This window comes from Spodoptera frugiperda, chromosome 17, assembly GCF_023101765.2.
Source record: "Spodoptera frugiperda isolate SF20-4 chromosome 17, AGI-APGP_CSIRO_Sfru_2.0, whole genome shotgun sequence".
Taxonomy (NCBI): domain Eukaryota; kingdom Metazoa; phylum Arthropoda; class Insecta; order Lepidoptera; family Noctuidae; genus Spodoptera; species Spodoptera frugiperda.
Genome location: NC_064228.1, coordinates 8,937,743 through 8,958,323, shown reverse-complemented (window position 1 = coordinate 8,958,323; position 20,581 = coordinate 8,937,743). Strand labels below are relative to the sequence as shown.

Below are 20,581 nucleotides of genomic sequence, written 5' to 3'. Positions count from 1 at the left end.
GAGTCCGCAGACCTCCCCTGTTCCTAATTTAGAGAACAACACAATCGGTTCTCTAAGGTTTAGTTCTACGGTTCTGTAACTTTGTATGGCACAACAGCAGTTTATTTTAATTTTAATTTTAATGATACAAAACAAATACTATTCTGGTAAGAGTCTGAAAAGTCTCCATAGACACAGTAAGTTCCATTGGGGAGTCACAACGCTAGGATAGCTACTACTGAGTATTTAGTACGCGGGCCGGGTGTGGGGTGTAGTTCAACATGATCATTTCATGTTTATGTAGGATTTAATTCGGTATTAACCGTGAGTGGAGTTTTTTCTGTATTTCCATAAAAGAGAAACAAGGTGTCAGTAGAAAGTATTTATTTATTACAAAACATAATATCACATCAATAACTGGTCCATTGTATTCGAGCTATGTATCACAAGGCGGCAGTGGCTGGCGGCGGGCGGCGGACTGCTGGCTGTCACCCTGTACATGTAACAGAACATCATGTTAGCAAGGAGTAGTGCGCACTAGTGGGGGGCGGGGCGCGGGGGGGGGGGTGTAGTTACCGGTGATGTTGGCGGCGATGGCGATGAAGTCCTCGAGCACGTTGAGCGCGGTGATCTTCTTCTGCAGGTGCGACAGCAGCAGCGTCTCCAGCAGCCCCGAGCTGTTGGTGCCGCTGCACAGAACGTTATTCATTCAACCTGACGTAACGAATGTAGACGAGACATTGTCACTCCCACTCACCTGGCGAGCAGCCCGAGCAGGTTGAGGAAGGGCGCGGCGTCGCTGCAGCCGCTCCACTGCAACAAGCAACACGTGACGTCACACAGTATGACAGTACATACAACACTCCCTGCCAGTACCGGCACCGGGCACATTGAGCGACCACCCGCGTGCAGCCAGTGGGGACCAGCAACAGACTCTGTCCGCACTACTACTCGGACAATGAACTATTGTTCACACATCGGTTGCCCGGTGAGGTCAGACCTCTCCCTCCGCCGAGTGGAACTACCGGCCCGACGGATCAAGAGCGCGAGGGAACAGAGGATGGACGTGTGTTTGTGTACACACACTTGTGCACTACGATGTCTTGTCTCCTGTATAGTTGGTTAGTTTAGTTAGACTGGCACTGTGTCGCAGTGTCTGGCACACGAGTGGTCAGTCCCATCATACATTAAAAAGCAACAAGTACACGTTAATTAGAATCTGTGGATGTGGGTCAAGTTGTCGAGCTGCGGCCGCGCATTCATATGTAAAGCGATGCCCTCGCCGCGGCCGCCGACACACGCGTTACTGCGGGTACTCGAACATTACGCTTCATTATTGAAGTGTCTCGTGTTACTGATTTGTTTTTGTCAAATACGAAAATTATATTTTGGCTGTATTGTAAAGATGTCAGCCAAATGTGTGTATTGCCAATAAAGTAGCGGTGCCAGCAGCCACAGCAGTGCAGAGGGCAGCACGAGTGGACTGCTGGAGCTGCAGCGACACTCACGAGCAGCAGCAGCGCGGGCAGCAGCAGCAGCGCGTGCAGGGGGCGCCACATGGCAGTGTGTGCAGCGCGGGCAGCGGGCAGTGACTGCTCGGAGCAGGCCGCGCGCGCCTTTATACGCGGCCCGCATTACCATCACAATACAGCGACCAGCGCCGCACACCGCTCCATTCATACATGTTGTCATGTATACAGCTGCATGACCGTCGCGAATGTACCGTCACTCCACTTACATCACACCGGAGTACACTTGACCCTGAGCGATCAGCACCAGATGTTCGGTTACATCACACAGCTGCTGCACACGTCGGCGGGTGCCGAGCACAGTGGACGATGGCCGCCATGCTGTATCTAGGCAACAGTGTCCGCCCATCCGTCGCAGACGACTGTGGAGGTGTGTTGTTGGTTATTTTCCAAGTTCTCAGGGATACGTGGAATTGAACACAACATGAGAAAGTGTTCACGGTTACCCATCGCGGACTCCACAAGTAGTTAGAAGCTCATAACTGTATCAATGTCCTTATTACGAATCTAAAGAGTTCTGAAGTGCGTGGCCCTGGACGGAGGTCGTGAGTCCACAGGACAATGCAGCCGGTGTGTGTGTGTGTGTGTCACGCTCATTACGTCACATGACGTTACACAAGTGGCTGCACTATACAGGGTGGTCAACCGGTGGCTCACACGTCGATGCTCCGTTTGTCGAGTTGTCTGTCGGCGGCGGCAGAGATCGCGCGTTGCATGTCGATGGTGTCGCCGGGTGGCGGGTGAATATCGGCGGTATCGGGAGCGGCTGATCCCCTCTTTGTGCGTCGCGTGGCTTGTCGCGGGGGCGCGGGGTGCGGGGCGCGGTGCGGTGGGGGCGCAGGGTGGCAGGGGTCGGCACGCGGGGCAGCAGTTTAGTCGCGGCACCCGACCGGGGAGGACGTGTCGCGAGTGAGTGTTAGTGCAGTGCGGCTTCGTGTCCCGACTCGGTGAGTGCCCGCCGCCAACACAGTGCCCAGTGATACACACGGCCACTCGCCACTGACACCCACCACACGACACACGTCTGCTACTACTAGCTGGAAGTGTCACCCGCTAGTTTCCCGCACTTGTCCCGGATTGTTGTCACTCCAGATAGGACTGACTCCGTGATGCTGAGCATTGTGTCTGCTTCGTCTCCAGCGTGAGGTCGGATGGTTCAGGTCTCGTGTGGCAAAGTGTAGTTGGTCAGGTAACTTTAGTAACACTGGTAGAGGATCGACAGACGGAAACATATTTACTTTGTTTTGTTGTTTGACGTGTAAAAGTGAGGTAAATATTGCCTTTGAATGTGCAGATAGAAAATGCTAGTAAGCAGGCAGAGTTGGGTGAACTGTTTATGGGATGAATCGAGTGGCGAGTGTGGATGCTGAGCGGGTTGCTAGCGAGCAGGTCTCGGCCGTTGCAGGTGTGTGGATGCTGTGCCTCCCCCTGTGTGGCGCGGCCAGGGTCAGTGCACCGCGTCTCGTCACGTGTGCCATTAACATAACAACACAAGTTATGCAGCGCTGCTCGCGACCCTGACTCACATCGTCAGTACAACAGCGTGCATTGTACATGGCTCTATTGTCCACTAGCGCTCTGTTACCAGACAGCCTCGACTGTTGTCTGGCAACTGGCGTGACCACGGCGTGTGCCTGGACGTGGCCAGGAGTGGGCGACACTGGCACAGCTCCAGGCACACTGCGTGTTGCCTCTGTCTGCTGCATGTGTTTCCTTGTGACGCGACGTGAGCCACTGCGTTGTTAGTAATATATTTAATGGGAACATACTTAATCCTGATCTCTGTCCGTCGTATCATTGATGTTGGATACTTCGGGAACTGTGACATTATAAATTAACGAGTAGGTGCTGCAGGTGTACCGGGTGGCAGCACGACCAGACTTGCAAACTAATTCATCTGTGTGGTTGTAGGTGCATTGGTTGAGCGACCGACTACAAAGCAATGTGTCGCGGATTCAATTCACGCAATGAACATTATTTGTCCCCAACGTACAAGTTACACCAGTAGTAGTCAGGCGGGGTCTGGGCAGAGCATCATCCGTGTTTGTAAATGTTTTTGTTTCCTAACTTAAATATCTTGTTTCCTAAATAATTGTAAACATGACGGGGCACGGGGCACCGGGTACAATGCCAGAGTTGTCTTTGAATAAGGTTAATTATTATCAAATCATTTATTTCGAGCAACAAGACTCATAGTGTTAGTAACAATATACTTACAGACTACGTTAGTAATACATCAAAATACATATAAATGAATTGTAACACCACAGCTGCAAGGTGACAGGCCCAGCAGATACCCTGCAGCAGTGGTTCAAAAACACAATCAACTTGTTATTGTAGACAAGATGCTGTTAGTGCTGCCCCGCACCCTACGCACCAGTGATGTGTGTGATAATAAATGGACCATTTTAAGATTAAAGTTATATTTTAAATGAGAGAGGAGAGAAAAATAATGCTCTTGTTATATTTGTGTGTGTGTAGTCGCGGACCAAACAGAGACAGTACTTTAATAATTACAAAGTATTAAGTCCTCTGACGTAAACATATCGGCGAGGTTGTTTAGTTTGGTCCATCCACAGTCACAGTCGGGAACAAAGTAAAGTATGCAATATAAAACAAAAGTTGGTCCCCAACATGAGCTGGTCGGAGTGGAACGATAAATTCCCACTACTTGTACAGGAGGCGCCGCGCGCCGCGTGCTGTACTTGTCCAACTTCTTATTGCTGGAATTTTTCTTGAGCGCGTTTGTTGTTGACATTTATCAATGGCAAGTGCCGCCCCCCCCCTACTGCCCCCTCCACCCCGCACCGACCCCTGGCACCCCCGGGTTGGCTAATCGTGTCACAGTGTGTTTGATGGTGGAAGAATTAAGAACAGATTGCCTCGCGAGTAGAGAGTAGCCGCTGCCGCTGGTGCCACCCTCCGCAACCACTGCAGCTCTCGTGTAAGCCAGAATGTATACCACATACATACAACCCTGTAGGTATACTCCGAAACACTGAAGTCTGCTGCGTCCCGGAGACATGAATAAGTGTGTTCGATCCGACGAAATAAATCGAGGACACTATCATTAGACGAGAACAACTCGAAATAGTTTCCATTTCCCTCGGTGTACCAGTAGAATGCCAGCAGGAGGAGTGAGTAGGAATGTCTCAAGCAGCCCAGTCGCCATATATCGCGAGAATTTGACTAAACTCTAAGCGGGTCTACGTGTGAGTACACTTGTGTCCAGTATGTACGAGTAGGTTCTGCCAGTTGTGGCTACGGCTCATCTAGCACAGTGATGCACATCCTGCGTGCTGTGTGTGTGTGTGTGTGTGTGTGTGATACGATGTGTGGATGGGACCGCTGACAGTGTGTTTCTGTGTGTGTCCCTGGAGCATGCAGTATGGACATGGAGCTCCACAACATACATGTCCGCCATGGTGGCTACCAGTCTACTGTACAATATACTTTGTGATCGCTTGTCGTGTTATACAACGTCTGATTTAACGTCTGACACAAAAATATTATTTTATTTCGGCTTCACTGTATTTACAAGCAGCAAGCATTTACTGTATGGCAACAGTATTGGGAGACGCGTCTTTTAAGTAAAAGGTGTTATAATAATAAATAGTGTAATTACAACCACGAGCGAGTAAATATGTTTGTCTCACGCCTGAAAGAAAGTACTTGGTAAAATGCTTGTGTCTCCAACATGTGCTGCAGTCACTGATGTTACTGCTCCTCGGATGAAGCAAACAGTGACGCGACACAGTCCTGTAGAACAATGAGTGAACCCCAATAAGTACAGCGTGTCGAGCTCGCAATGTATCACCCGCAGTAGTTTGCCGCCGCCGGAGTCGCGGCGCGGAGGAAGCTCGCTAAACACTTCCTTCCACTCGATCCCGAGAAATACGATCACTCCCCCCTCTCGCCCGTGATCCCCGCCCCCCCACTGTGCCCCGCAGACGACGGCGCGATGCAGACTGTACAGAAGGTGCAGCACGCACACACGCACACACGCACGTTGTGCCATATTTTCGTATGTGTGAAATGTACATCGATGCGACTCTTTGGTCTGATAAGATAAAAAAATGAATGTGGCTTGAAACTAGTTAAGTTACCTCGTCAAACAGATTTAAGTGGCTATTCTTGTTTATTTTGAATTCATGGACGACTTACAGCTAAAACAATTCATTCAGCCAATTACGAGATCCCACGTTAAGAATTTTGGTAAATGAATAATATGTGAGTACTATACAAATTAAAAAACGATATTCAATAAAAACGATCCATGTAACTGTTCTGCGTGTAATTAGACGAGGAATGGGATACGTGTGAGAGTGGATTAAATCGAAATATTTTACTAGACACATTGAAGTTCGGTTTACCTAGATAATAGTTCAGGACTATAGGTATCTCCATTGAGAACTTATAGCAAGAATAAGCAATCTGCAATATTGCGCCGCTCTGCCAGCGGGAACAGATGGTAGTTCCTACAGAGTCCAGACAACGAGCAGACTGCTACATGCTGCCGGTACCGTTCGGTGGAAACAGAGATATTGTATAAAAAAAAATGATGTTTCCCACGCGGTCAATATATTTCTGACATCTTGGATTCCATATCTGAGACGCATACTCCTGCTGGCTCCTCACAGGTGCAACATTAGGATTAATTGTTTTTGCATGAGTAACATTTTTTATAGACGCGTTATAAATCGAAGCTATTTAGATGTGATTGTATCGACATGTGTCGAAAATTATTTTACTGTATTGTGGGACGCCTAGTTGACGTCTATGGACGTTTTGTACTATGTTTGGGAATCGAACTTAGGAAGGAATCCAAATAGTTCGTGTGACGCTGTACATAGTGATACGTTGAGGGAGCGTGGTGAACCAGTTGTGGAACCATCGACGAGATTAGCCAAGTTCCAGCACTCGGCGACATATTATACTGCAACCAGGCAAGTCGCGTGTCCTGCTCGTCATGCCCGCAGCATTCTCATTCATTACGGCGACACTGACTGTACTCGTGGCTTGCGACGTACTGTACATGATGTAAGAGGACGATGCCACTACACGCACACACACACACACACACACTTGCTCTCGCTGCAGCAGTGGATGAGTAGTAAGCAGTAGTAAGCAGCGGTTGGTTTGTTACAGATGCGACGTCCGTGGAGATGAGAGCTGCGCGCGAGTCGCGCTCGCCGCCGACCTTCTGTCTCGCTCGCTCCCCCCGCCCCCAGCATGCTGCACGCTCATAGGCCGAGCGCTGCACGCCCACTCCCCGTGCGGCGCACGCGCACCCTTCTCTACACACTCCTCTACTTCACCTTCCTCGCTGGTAAGTGGTAGCAAGTAAGCACAGCCTGTGGTACAGCGCTGGAGCGGCGCGGTACCATCCGAGTTATCTGTTGCCGAGAGATTTCATTATAAAAGATTTACTGTAAGCCCGGCAGATGGAGCCCGCGTCGCTATTTATTGTTCCCCGCCAGGGAGCACTTACACCCGGTTTATTGTCTCAAGCAGGGATTGTGTGCCGCGCGCGGCGCTACTGTCGCACGATACACGTTTACGTTTTATAGTTTGTGCACAATGTTCGATCATTGACTCTGTGGACAGTTTCCTTACACCCAGTAGTCTGCACATTGTCTGTACATTGTATAATTATAAAGATTCGCTTCGTTCGCTGTCGAGCTCGAGCACTCGTAGACGGAACGATTACTGTACACATCTCAAGGATCCATCACTCATGATATATCGCTATCCGTCGCGTCTGGAGTTTCGCAGTCAGCCGGATATATTAATAATACTACAGATTACACTTACCATGTAGCACAGAGTGCGGAGAATAGAACACACACACACTGTCATATCTGTGTTGTGTTGTTTCAAAACAAAACATTGTCCCGTACTAATACATTTTGGAGAGTGTGCGGGGGAATTGCGCAACTTGATTCCCCCTAGTCCTTTCCATCATCGAACCACAAGACAATCGGCGAAGCGCCACCGTTTCATGGTAGATATCCCACCCACTCGCACGAAGCGCTTCGCTTCAAGCTTCCTTGTGCAAACTGCTAGGGAGTGGAAGCCTTTGCCAGAGTCTATGTTTCCTGATGGGTATAACCTGGGTGTCTTCAAAGCCTGAGTGAATAGGTTGCTTATGGGCAGACGTGCTCCATCGTAGGCCGCATCATCACTTACCATCAGGTGAGATAGCGGCCAAACGTCGAGCCATTAAATGTAAAAAAAAAACTGACTACAATACACCTAGTACTGGTTAGTATTGCCTAGTACCCGGCACCCCGGTAGTGTCACATACCCCCGGAGTAGAGTTGACTCGGCCGCCGAAGTAAAGAGGTCGCCATCGATCGGCGCTCAATACGATTTGCGATAAAACGTGGCGTTGAGATTTCCGCTATTTTGGAGCAGCAACATAAGTATTCCCCGAGGCTTGCATTAGCATAGGAGGCGGCACAGCGCGACGCCGCGGCTTTATACCCGAGCGGCGGCCACTGCGCAGCCAAACGCAGAAGGTTCACACGTACGTGCTCGAGTCGGGGGCGGCCCTGTGTTTCTATACATTCGATAAATTAAACCATATAATACTAATTTTGATGAAAAATCATTTTAAAGTGTCAGAATGAATAAAATATTTTGGAATATCTGTAAGATCAGCATTAGCTTATAAAGCCTCTGGTGTTTCAAGTGTCCATGGGCGCCGGCGATTGTTTACCATCAGGTAATACGTACGCACGATTACCGGCATGTCTCATAAAAAAAAGAAAAAATTGCTTATGGTTAGTATTCAAATTGATAGATTGTACTTTGACAGCCTGGACCTTCTGTGTATGTGTGAGTGTCGGCAGCTCACAGAAGTGATCGAGAGCGCGGAGCTGATGCCACATCAGTTTAACTTCAACGAGGACGCGGGGGCGCGAGGCAGGGGGCGCGGGGGCGCGGGGTCGTCGTACGGGTAATCTTCGCATTGATAGCCGCGAACATCGTAAGTGCCAGCGCTTCCGTCGCTGCAGCCGCAGTACCCGCGGCCCGCAGCCGTCACACTGTGGCAGATCAGCCACCACTAGTGATCATGGACCACGTCTCGTATTTCCTCACTAATTGTTGCCTTCCTATTTGATAGGAATTAAACAACAACTAGAATTGCTTGCAGCATTGCTTCAGAATATAGCTCCGTGTAGCAATAGCTGGTTCTGAGAGGGACTTGGAAACACACATCCATATCGTACATAATATGTAATGTACTATGTAGTGTAAGGTAATGTTGCAAGTCGTCTGTCTGTCTGCGCTCTCTCGGCCGCACCTTGGCGACACGCGTAGAGGCTCGGACCCCAATAACTACCGCAGTTTATGGCCGCCGGTCGGGTACTCCCGTCCAGTTAATTAAGTGCAGGAGGCTGGCGGAGTGCCGCGTGTCACAGTGTCACTACAGTGGCGCCGCGAGCTGAGATGGGTTGTATAGAGATATGAACTTCTAAAACCGATATAGTCATTCCCTGTATCTGCACAATAACAGCTAGAGTACAATAGATCTATCTGTGTATCAGCAACTAGTCCCAAGTACTCTGCAATACGATGCAGACGACCACAGTCTCCATATACTGCTACACACACACGCACACACGGCTACAGCCTGCAGTCTCACAGCGTAGACTGCGTCGGATAAGCAGCAGAGTGCAGCCAGTTGATTGGTTCACAGTAAATAGCTTCTATCGCGCGTACTACGGCGTAGCATTACAAGCACAGTGCTACGGTGCGCCGTAGTGCCGTAGCACTTGCTACGAATCGCGTCTCTATGATACTCCTATCCGGGGATTACCACTCCTGCCACTATGTGCACGTGTTTCTGCGATATTGAGGAAGCAGTTATTTTTTTAATAGTGTCATCGTCTGGCGCTGCACGGTGCGTGCCGGCACTAGTAGACTGGTCGATGTACTGCGCGGCGGAAGAATTCGTTATAAAGTTGACAAAAATGTAAATGTAGTCGTTGTGGCGGTGCGACAAGTATTGCTAATGAGGGATGATGATGTAATCAGTGCTAATCAGGTGGAAGTACACGTAACGAGGAGAGCGAGCTGATGGAACAGGCGGTGACGTCACTCGCTCGTGTTGTTCGTGTTCGCGTCTCATCGCTATGTAGATGGCGACATTCCGGGCGCCATTAGCATCGCTTGCTACATTTACTCAATACATTAATGTCGCCGACTACAACAGACGCAGACATGGCCGAATGTTCCTGCTATGTTTATTTGGTTGCTCTCATTATATTTTATGAGACAAATTAGGCGAACATTCCACTGATTCACAGACAATATAGTGTAGATATCGGCTACGGTAGAGATACAGCGCGGATGGCAGCGACTACAATATCACAACCGATGCACTGCACTAGGGACGTGTGACAGCTAGTAATGTGACATACAGGCGGAGCTCGGTGTGTGTGTGTGTGTGTGTGTGTGTGTGTGTGTGTGTGTGTGTGTGTGTGTGTGTGTGTGTCGGTCAAGTGCTTGTTTGACACGGTTGGCGGCGGCAGAGCGCCGCGTGGTGACGTCACACGCAGGTATGAACAGAAACACTAACGACTTGTGTTTAATATACGAGCTGTACAAGTGTCGGTAGCATCACCGCGTACATGGACAGTGAGACATAGATATGTCGCTAGATGGCAGCACATGTCTATGAATGGCTGAGTTTTAATGTAAGAGCGCTAATTACGCCGCCCGCCGAATGCCGCCGCGGCGACTGGTGTCTGACCCTCACTCGTGATTACTGTCTGTGACACACTCACATACACACGTAGTACGCATAATAATATGTATAGGATAGGTAATATTGGCTGATTGATTTCGGTTGTTGTGAATATCAACAGGTAAGTAATGTGAACCTTCAAGATGTAACAGGTGCTGTCCTGGCAGTGCACACAGCATGACTCGATATTGTTCCCATGTTGATACAATGGAACAGCTGATCAGTTCGCGGGGTCCGCCAGTGCACGTGTGTGCTACACACACACACACACACACACACGGTGACCTCTCAAGATTACATCAAACCACTTTAGATAGATGCGCATGTCGGTCGCCGTCCGTTCCCCTCGACTGCGTGCACGACAATGTGGGAGGGGGGAGGGGGGGGGCGTCGGATGTGATCGTGGCGAGAATTTAAATATCGCAGCGTAGAGAGACGCACAGATTTAACATTACATCGAGAGCAGCGCCGCGACGCGATACGTGACGTCACCAGATTACTAACACAGATGTGAACCAGGAACCACCCTCGACCCTCGACCCTTGCAGTAGAGTCACAATGTCTTAGACTCTCCTATCGGCTAACACTCATTGTTACGTCACTCCATGCTGCGCTGGTACACCTACACGTACAAATGTGGTCTACGACTAGTACAAACATCGAGATACATCGCTAGTTAAGTGCCTGCTCATCGCGCCGGTCCTCGCTATCAGCCAGCATTGTATGCGACACCCTCCTAGTCCCAGCTCGCGGCGCGGGCGACATGTGCGTTAGATTAATGGAAGTGCAGGCGAGCTGCGATCAATACTACACATGTGACGCGGCGCCGCCCGCTCCTGCACCGTACTACTGTATCGGACAGTATTTTATGTTCACTCGGTCACAAACTAAGATATATCTGCTTTGACTGTCTCCAGATTATCGTTCATGTCGATTGTTAAAGAATTGTTCTGTGCGTTTAGTATGAAGTTGAAGGCGAATGTTGATGTAGGAGGTAAATAAGTTTGTATACAGGGTGTTCGTGTCTGCGCCGCGCGAATGAACAACAAAACAGTCACAATTTGTGTAACGAGTCATTCCACAAAGACTACTCCAACAACACGCGACTCGAGCGCGAGGCCTTTTCAAGCCGGCGGAGCTAATTGTGTGCGCGGAGTACTCGCACAGACAGGCAGACAGGGGGCGCCACTATCGCCGGGTACATTGTGACGTCACGCGGCGTGTCGTCTCACTGCAACAATGTCGCGTCACAACAACACTCCGAACATACAAACATTTCTCACTACTTAGTTCCTTATTATAATACTATTCAACAATATGAACAATAAATAAACTGTAGGTAGTGGAGGATGACTTGCAGGTTTATACAGTAAAAGTCCCACACGGTAGCAGTATTATACGTTTATTGTCTTATACAGACTTAGGCGTTCGACACACTACCAGTACAGTTCTTAGAAGGAGTGAATTATTATACAGGCGAGAACAAATAGATAAAGCGATAGAAAGCACTGAATTAAATACATATAATTATTAAAGCGCGGCGAGTTTATATAAGGCAAAGCTAGCTAGTAGTCTAGGCAGAGGCGTCAAGCAGACTGAGTCGTCGTCCGGCGCGGCGCGCGGGTTGCTCATGCCCCGGTGCGCATCACGCGGGCCGCGCGTGGTCCGGTATCGTGCTGTCTCGTTCGCACATCGCGCGCTCCGGCGCGACTGCGCGGTCTCGCTCGCACCACAGCACGCGGGGTGCGCGTGCACTGGCGCTGTGGCGCTCGCCGATAACTATTAACTAAGAAAAGTTTGTCCGTGTCCGCTTGTATGTAAATATTTAATTTGACAATTTTATTGTACATAGTTTTGATTCTATATAATAATAATATTGATTGTATATAATGTTAACATATTGTTTATATTTGAGGTACAGTTTATTTCTTCTACAAATTTATATAATTGCAAATAACTTTAATAATGTACGCTACAAACATAAAATATGTAGTGGGTCACTACAAAACAAACGTTTCGTTCCTATAATATAGATTATTAAAGTTTAATTTAACTTTAATAACGGTATCAGCACTTGTAGCTCATGCAATTTGATATAATCATAGAAGCGACTACGTCGTAGTACGCCGCTACAACGTAGTCGATGACTATGCTACGACGTAGTCGATGGCCATGCCACGACGTAGCCGATGGCCAAGCTACGACGTAGTTACATTCACATCCGCTACTAATACAAATAAATACTAAGAGTTACTGTCACTCACATCGTGCATGAGTGATAGCAGAGCAACAACGATTCGTTGACAGGAATATTGAAGCGAGTGCCACCTGTCGTCGTTTACACGTAACGGTGTAGGAGGCTCCCGGGCCCGGTATGGAGATGTCGCGCCGCAATTACTGTCCGCGCGCCGGAGACAAGTGTCCGCTGAGTGCGCGCTCGTTAGCCGCCACGCACACACACACACACACACGCTATACTGATGTCGTACACGTGTGTTGCTCAGTTTCTGTATTCTGGCTAACGTACGTAAGACGTATGTTTTTGTTTATGCGGTGAACCGTATCCGAGTAATTGTCGATTAGTATTACGAAACGAGCAGAGTGTACGCACTGTATCCGCAAAGTATAGAGTTCCATCGACCCAGACTATATACCGCGTGTGTCGGCGGTGTGGCCGTGGTACCTGATACCTGGCCGGGCTGGGCGCGATACAATGAGCCGACCGCGTGTCGACTGTTGTGAATAATTACTCGTTTTTGTTACTTCGCCCCCCTCCCCCCACATCCCGCTATCTCCTGTTAGTATTAATCGTTCAGCATCCGTAACTGGGCCGGCCATGCATCACGTTTATCTGCCGGCTTTTTGTATTAAACCATCCGAAACGTTAGCGCGTTTGTTGTAACGAACAAAATACAACAATGAAGGAGCCGAGCACGCAGCGCGCGCCGACCTCGCGACGACTGAACATATATATTGTACAATTGTACAATAGTACATACATATTGTAACAGTGACATCGGTGTTAGGCTTAATGGTTTGTTGTATTACTCAGTACATCGCTCTCTGGCTGTAGTTTGCCTAGTATGGTGTATCAGGCAAAGGCTACAGCAGTCGCGTGGTCCGCGGTGCGAGTCGTATGTTCTGCTCCACAGGCTTCCCCTTGTCTCGCGCGAGCTCATGGTCGAGCTCGGAGCGAGCGCCGCCCGCGCCGGTCGAGGCGGCCGACGTCGTGCGGGACGCGCCGCTCTACCCCGTGCTGCGGGACGACGCGACCGACGCGACCGACACCAGCACTCCCTGCATCGACACAGAACACGCGGGCGGCGCCAGGAGCAAGCGTGCTAGCGCGCAGGACTGGGAGAGAGCGCCCAAAGTGAGTACCCACAGCAGTTGCAGCACAGGCCCCGGCCTTGTCATTGGTCAACGTAGTGTGGCGGAGGTAGTGGTCAATTCCTGCTGTTCAAGTTAATCTTCAGTACGAAACGCTCGCTTCAACTTGTTTGCGGGACATGCGTTGCAAAGATAACAATGTTTGTCCAAACTCGGCCCAGTATGTTTGTCCGGTAAAGAGTCGGCTAATGTGCCCGGTGTGTGCAGACGCACGTGCCGGAGCGGCGCGTGAAGACGGGCGACACGATCCTGAACATCCGCGGCGCGGTGCGGGACGCCATCGGCGACGCGGGCGCAGCGCCCGGCCCGCGCGCCTCCTCGCGCCTCGACACCTTCGTCATCCGGCCCGCGCAGGCGCAGCAGCAGCGCAAGCCGCAGCACGACCAGCCCGCGCCACACATACCGCACCAGGTATACTCGCAGCAATAACAACATGCATCATAGTTTGTCTTCTGTTTCACTCTGTCTTTTTTTTTTTTTTTTTTTTGAGTGGGGAAAATCATCCAATGACTTTACTCGCCTTGGGCGAGGCGAGAGGGAGTGTCAGACTCTTACTGACTAAAAACCACCCCGTTCCTACTCCTGCTTTTCGAACCGGAGCCCCGGTAAACCCGCTTGGTAGTCCGCAGCTCCGGATCAGGCATCAGCCCTATTGGGCCCCATCTGTGGTGGTATGATAGCTCTTGAGGCGCGCGCGGAACGCGACGCGCCGCACGCACGGGTGTTTCACTCTGTCTAGTGTGACGTCATCCGATCACAAAGCGGCCGGTAACATGATATGTGAGGTGTGGTGCAGGTGCCGAAGTACGAGCGTGAGCTGCTGGTGGAGGCGCATGCGCGTGCGCGCATCGAGTGTGACGTCAGCAACGGTAGCGATGTACGGTGGTACAAGGACGGGGAGCCGGTGGTGGCGCGAGCCGGGGGCGCGCCCGCGGGGGGCGAGGGCGTGTGGCGGGACGGGGGCGCGCTCATAGTGGGTCGCGCCACGCGCGGGGACGCAGCCGCCTGGCGGTGTCTGTACAGCGACCACTCGGGGAAGACCATTTCCGGCAAGCCTACCAAGCTGCTCATATACGGTGAGTGATACCCAGCTACACGAGCTGCGGCGGCGAGTGACTGGTGTGTAACAGTGCGCGTGTGCAGAGCCGGTGCGCGCCGTGTACCTGGCGGTGGACGGGCGGCGCCTGGACGCCGGCAACACCTGGGTGCCCGTGCGAGACAAGACTGAGCTGGAGGTGCGCTGCGTGGCGGAAGGTAACCAGCTCCTACTTCACATTGTACAGTACCTGTATATTACGTGTCGCGCGGTGGTACTGACGCGGGTGTGTGCAGGTGGCGTGCCGCCCCCCGAGCTGTCGTGGCGGCTGCTGGCGCTGGAGCCGGCGCTGGACCACCGCCCCTACCTGCGCATCCACCACACCAACTACTCCATCGGTGAGCATCGCAGCTGTACTGCTGGTCGCGTGTGTGTGTGGTGACGTCACCGTGTGTGTGTGTGCGTGCAGAGGGCGTGTCGGTGTCGCACGCGGTGGTGACGGCGGCGCGCGAGCTGCACAACGCGACGCTGCAGTGCGACGCGCGCCAGCGCACGCCCCCCACCAGCCCCGGCAGCCCCGCGGCCCCCGCCGCCCCCGCCAGCCCTAGTGCTGCGCCGGCGCACCTGCTTAGCGCTAAATTAGAGATACACGTGACATGTGAGTTTTAAGATAAGTGTGTCAAGGGTAATATTGTACGGAGAGAGACGACGCCGACCTTTTCAACACTAATGTGTTGACAACAGAACAATACCATTTTGTTTATCACATTTTTACTCTGAACTGATAATAAATATATGTTTTGTCTTAATATAGCAGCGAACTTCCTTATACAAGTGGTGGCAAATACAAAACTCACGTTATGATAGATTAATAACTGTACGGTCTGACACAGTAACCGGGGCACGCGTCCCTCGCTCGGCCGCTCGTGCGCTGGGATCGTTCCCGCGGGAGCGCGCAGTTACAGCTCTAATACATTTACTGCGATGCCATGTTTTATGGCCTGTACCACTACTAGTTTAGCTGCAAGTATGTACTGAATGAATGTGCGAGTATAGTCTGACACGGAGAGTGTGGCTGTGTGTCACAGACCCGCCGTCGTTCGTGATCTCCCGGTGGCCTGGGTTCGGAGTGTCGCTGTCTGCGGGCGGCGCCGCGGCGCTGCGCTGCGACGTGGACGCCAACCCGCCCGCGCGCGCCTGGTGGCTGCGGGACGACGCCAACCCCACCAGGTACACACTGCAGTAGTCATCTACTCTTGTTCTGTTTCGCACAGGGTAGGAGTGTCAAGGTCACTTTATAGTTTTTTGTTGTTTTACTTGAAAATGTTTCGAATACTGGGTGAATGACAGTTGGGTTCACTCACTATGAGTATGTACACGTGTGTGTAGTTCCCCGCCGCCGCTGGAGGCGGGCGACGAGGGCGCGCGGGGCTCGGCCACGCTGCGCTGGGCGGCGCTGCGGGGCTCGCACGCCGGCTGGTACCGCTGCCGCGCCACCTGGCTCGACACCGAGTACTCCTCCATCGGGTACTACCTCAACGTCATGTGTGAGTACCACCACTACACCACTACACCACTACACCACTACTACTGTCTGCTACATGACGTGTGTACTGCAGCGGCCGAGGAGAACACGGAGACTGCCACTGAACCGGAGGCGGAGCCCGAGGAGCCCGACCACCAGAAGGTGGAAGTACCACTCGGCGGGAACGTGCAGCTACACTGTCCTAAAGGTAACTAACCAACGCCAGGAGGTAACTGTCGATTGCTCTGCCAGCGCAGTCAGCAGACAATAACTGACGCTGCTTGCCGTTGACACAGGGAGCGTGGGCTGCTGGTGGCGCCGCGTCGTCGGCAACTCCAGCGAGAGCTGGGCGCCGGCCGGCTCGCACCACGCGCACGGCGTGCTGGGTGAGTGCGGGACATCACCAGGCGCTGCATGTTGCAGCTCCATACAATGTGGTGACGATGACTTTTCTCGCAGGTATTAAAGACGCGTTGTACCAGGAGGGGGGCGAGTACCGCTGTGTGGGGGCGCGCGCGCCAGACCTCATGCGGCTGCGGGAGCTCAAGCGAGTTACGCTCAAAGTCACCGGTGAGTAACAACGCAATGAGAACAGCGTGTCGTGTGAGGCAGTGAGTGCAGCTGAGGTTGTCGCAGGCGGCGCCACGGCGACGGCGCTGAGCGCGGAGCCGGCCAACGGCGGCTGGCGGCTGGAGTGCGGCGCGTGCGGGCGCAACGTGCGCGTGGTGTGGGTGCGGGCCGGGGGCGCGGGCGGGGGCGCGGGGGCGCGGCGCCCGCGGCGCTGTCGCCGGACCTGGCGCAGCACTGCTGGCGCGCCGTGCTGCACGTGCTGGAGCCGGACGAGGTGTGGTGCGTGGCGGCGGCGGGGGGGTCGGGCGCGGTGGCCGTGTTCCCCCGCCGCGCGCCGCACCCCTCCCCCGCGCCCGCGCGACACACGGTGCGCGCGCTGCACAACGCGGCCACACACACACACGCGGCCACACACACACACGCGCGCCACCTGCTACTGCTGGTACTGCTGGCGGTGGCCGGGATGCTGCACTGATTTCGTCCCGAGTGCTGATTAGACACTTGCGCCTTGAATCCATTGCTGTGGAAGGATTGGAAGAACAGCTGTCACTATGGAGTCCGAAATGCAGAGCAAGCGACGTCACTGTGGAGGGGCGCGAGTGTGGGTACTGTAGCGTGTACTGGACGTGGCTGTGTCCAGGTGCGAGTGTGTGGGTGCGGTGGACCCAGGTGCAGTGACTAGTGACGTCATCAGTGTGAGTGTCACAAACCGTAGCATTCTCGTGAATGTGTTGTTACTCGTCCAAGACGAGCTGACTTGTCAGTCTATCTCCTACTCTAGTCTTCGTAGCTACCTACTGTATTACATTATTGGTTACTCTAGCGTGTCTGTACTCGTATGTATGTAGGACGCGCGCACTGGCGCCACACCTCGAATGGGAGTGGTGCCAGTGCGCGCGTGTTGGCCTAACCCTTGTGTCCTGAGTTGTATCTTCTCTCCACCTTCCTGTATCCTCTTGTTTTCTAACGTAATTTATAAACAGGAATCGAATGTGCCAAATTGTTGATATTTTTAATATTTAACATAGATGTTCTTATTGATTATTATAAATATATGGTCGATTATTACGTTATGTTCGTGTTTATGGAATGTGAATTACTAGTGCAATGTGAACACCAAATGATATGAGATTATAACATGTAATGTAAGTGAGAGTTAGGTCGGTGTGCTGGCTCCAGTGACGCGGGTGTGAGCCGCGCCGCGCCCGCCCCGGGGGCGCGGGGGCGCAGGGGACGGGGGCGCGGCATGTCTAGCAATAACTCACACAGGGCGTGGGGGCGCGGCGCGCGGCGCGACTCCTCGCGTCAGCCAGCACACGCTATTATATATTTTATATAGATGTCAAATTCTTAAAGTATAAATAAATACTGTGTATCATAGCTTAAACTGAATCATGTAAATTTCGATGTCAATTTTAGTCGTCCGTTTAGATCGGATGTTTTGTATGGACAAGATACTAATAATATTTGCTACCACAGTTTTTGCAACAATCTCGTAGTGTAAGGAGTTTGGTCAAATGTTGGCGTTGGTGTTGGCGTTGGTCGGCCAGGTTGGCCGCCGGCGCGTGTTACGTTGTTTAGTTGCGGAGTCAGTCTCGGAGTTTCGTTACGTTCGCCGCCGCACACTGTGATAGCGCCGCGGCCGCGCCCGCACTGCCGAGTGTCCGTGTGTCGCAGAGATTACTCTACCAGTTGTCGTTAGTTCGTTAGCTGTAGCGAGATGTATTTTTGTATGTCTGAGCGTTTATCGTCAATTGGACAATGAGTTTTGGGAAGTAAATGTAATTATAATTAATATAGAGGCGCGCTGTGCGCGTATACAAACACGTTGTTTCGTTCGTACCTGGATGATGATACAATGATCCGTCCATGCGGAGTTCGATGTAGTTAGTTAAGGAGCCTCGTAGTTCCCTCGCGTCCCGCTCCCCCGCACTGTCGCGTGTAGCCGCCTGTACTCTTGTAGGCTGTCGTCTTTCGCCACTCTCTCGGACACCCTGTCTCCATCCCTCATCTCTCTCTCTCTCCTTGTCTCCCTCACGACCTCGTGACTCTCTCCTCTGTCGCTTGTTATGTTCTTCCGAGGCCCACTGCAGCCACTGTCCTGCAGGCAGTGGTGTCGGTGGGCCCCCGCTGGTAGTGCGCCCCGCGGCCCCGCACCTATCGTCCTCCGCCGCGCGGCCCGCTGGCTGCCCACCCGCGGGCCCCGCGCGGGCCCCCGTAGTGGGCCGCGGGCCGCGCGGTCGCTCGTCCTCTTCAGTTTCGTGTTTAGCGTCCATTCGATACTACTGTGTCGCATCTCGGTGCCAACATAAGTTAATAGATCATAATATATATTTACATTTTATTATATACATTTTATTATTTACTTTGATATTGAATGTACAGAATCCATATATTCATCGCCATGTGTTTATGGAAATCGTATACCGGATAAAATAAATGATAAAAAAATATTGAACACTTTCATTTTACCGCCCCACTTTGACTTTCCGTGTATAGGTCGCTAAACCAGGCCGGTGTGCTGCAAAATCACTCTTACGGTAAGGGAGTACGGTTTACTTCGGTTCGGAAAGGAAGAGTTTTAATAAAATTAATTTGCGTCAGGGTGCGCAAGGAAGCAGTGACGCGTGCTATCGGACCCCGGCGCAAGATATTCTACCGACTACTGACTGAGGACTGGCTGAACCTGTACTGCGCTGGCAGTGAAACACACGTGTCTTGTATGTAGAACTTGTAGTTGGGGACAGTTGCTATGGAATTATTTGGGGACCAATGTACGGACTGAGATTATTTTCTGTAGTTGTAGAAAGAGTCAGTATTCATTTTGTACCACATACTAACAGAACTGTTGTAGCTCACAACGCAGACTTACACAGCAACATTACCGAGTAAATAAATTAAATAAAGTGTGAGAAATTGCATACAAATCTTATACGAGACAGTAGAATGCAGCAGTCGAGCGGTTGGTAAGATTCATGGTCCGTTGCGGCATGCATGCAGCAGTAGCGGCGCGGGTGCGCAATAATACCAGCAATGTACGGTGCACTAATGCTATATGTCACATGCTTGTCGTAAGCAGGTATATGGGGGCATTTATTGCTTCTTTATAACTTTGTGTGACAAACAACAACATATTTTTAAGTGTTACACTGAATATTTTCACACGATGCATCTAGTGTATTTTTGTCATCGGCATTAATTTTAAAGCTCACAATTAGCTCACATTCGTACAGTGTAGATGGAACTATGAAGTTTTTTACGATATTGGGAGCATACGAGCTACCGTCAACCCGCATTGAGCACGCGTTTTGATTAATGTTCAAGCATTTTCTGTGAGAGAAGAGGCCTTTAGTCAGCAGCGGCCACTTAAGGTAAGCGTCCACTTGCCCGCATTGTACGCATCGGACGCATCGCACGCAGCGGATTTTAGTTTGTCTTGCAAAAGAGTACCGATGGCGTCATACGGAATACTGATGCCGAAAATCCGAGTGAAAGTGGGATCGGCAATCCGATTGCTAGTAAAATTAATACTCGCTTCGGCAATCCGAACGCTGCCTATACATTGGAAGCAGTCTGAAAAATTAATCCGTTTGGTGCGATCTGTCCGATACGTGCGATGCGGGCCTGTGGACGCTTACCTTTACAGGCTGTTGATGTGAGCTAACAGATCACCTGATGGTAAGCTATCAGCACCGCGCTGACAGCGCGAAGCGAATACGACGGTGTGTACATGTTCGTGACCGGGCGCCGTCACTCGGGCTTGTCGATTTCTTGGGCTGAATATTGGTTTTACAATT

General features: G+C 51.4%; 1 protein-coding gene across 1 annotated transcript; it reads left to right on the top strand.

Moving 5' to 3' along the window:
* Positions 1 to 2,118: 2,118 nt before the first annotated feature.
* Positions 2,119 to 19,237, top strand: LOC118276868 (uncharacterized). Its single transcript, XM_035595457.2, is given in 15 exon segments — positions 2,119 to 2,455; positions 6,657 to 6,837; positions 13,416 to 13,636; positions 13,861 to 14,064; positions 14,450 to 14,729; positions 14,797 to 14,907; positions 14,986 to 15,087; positions 15,159 to 15,347; positions 15,778 to 15,919; positions 16,079 to 16,236; positions 16,309 to 16,422; positions 16,511 to 16,600; positions 16,674 to 16,784; positions 16,851 to 16,978; positions 16,981 to 19,237. Coding segments are annotated over 14 exon segments (2,226 nt in total). The 5' UTR covers positions 2,119 to 2,455; positions 6,657 to 6,740; the 3' UTR covers positions 17,260 to 19,237.
* Positions 19,238 to 20,581: the final 1,344 nt, after the last annotated feature.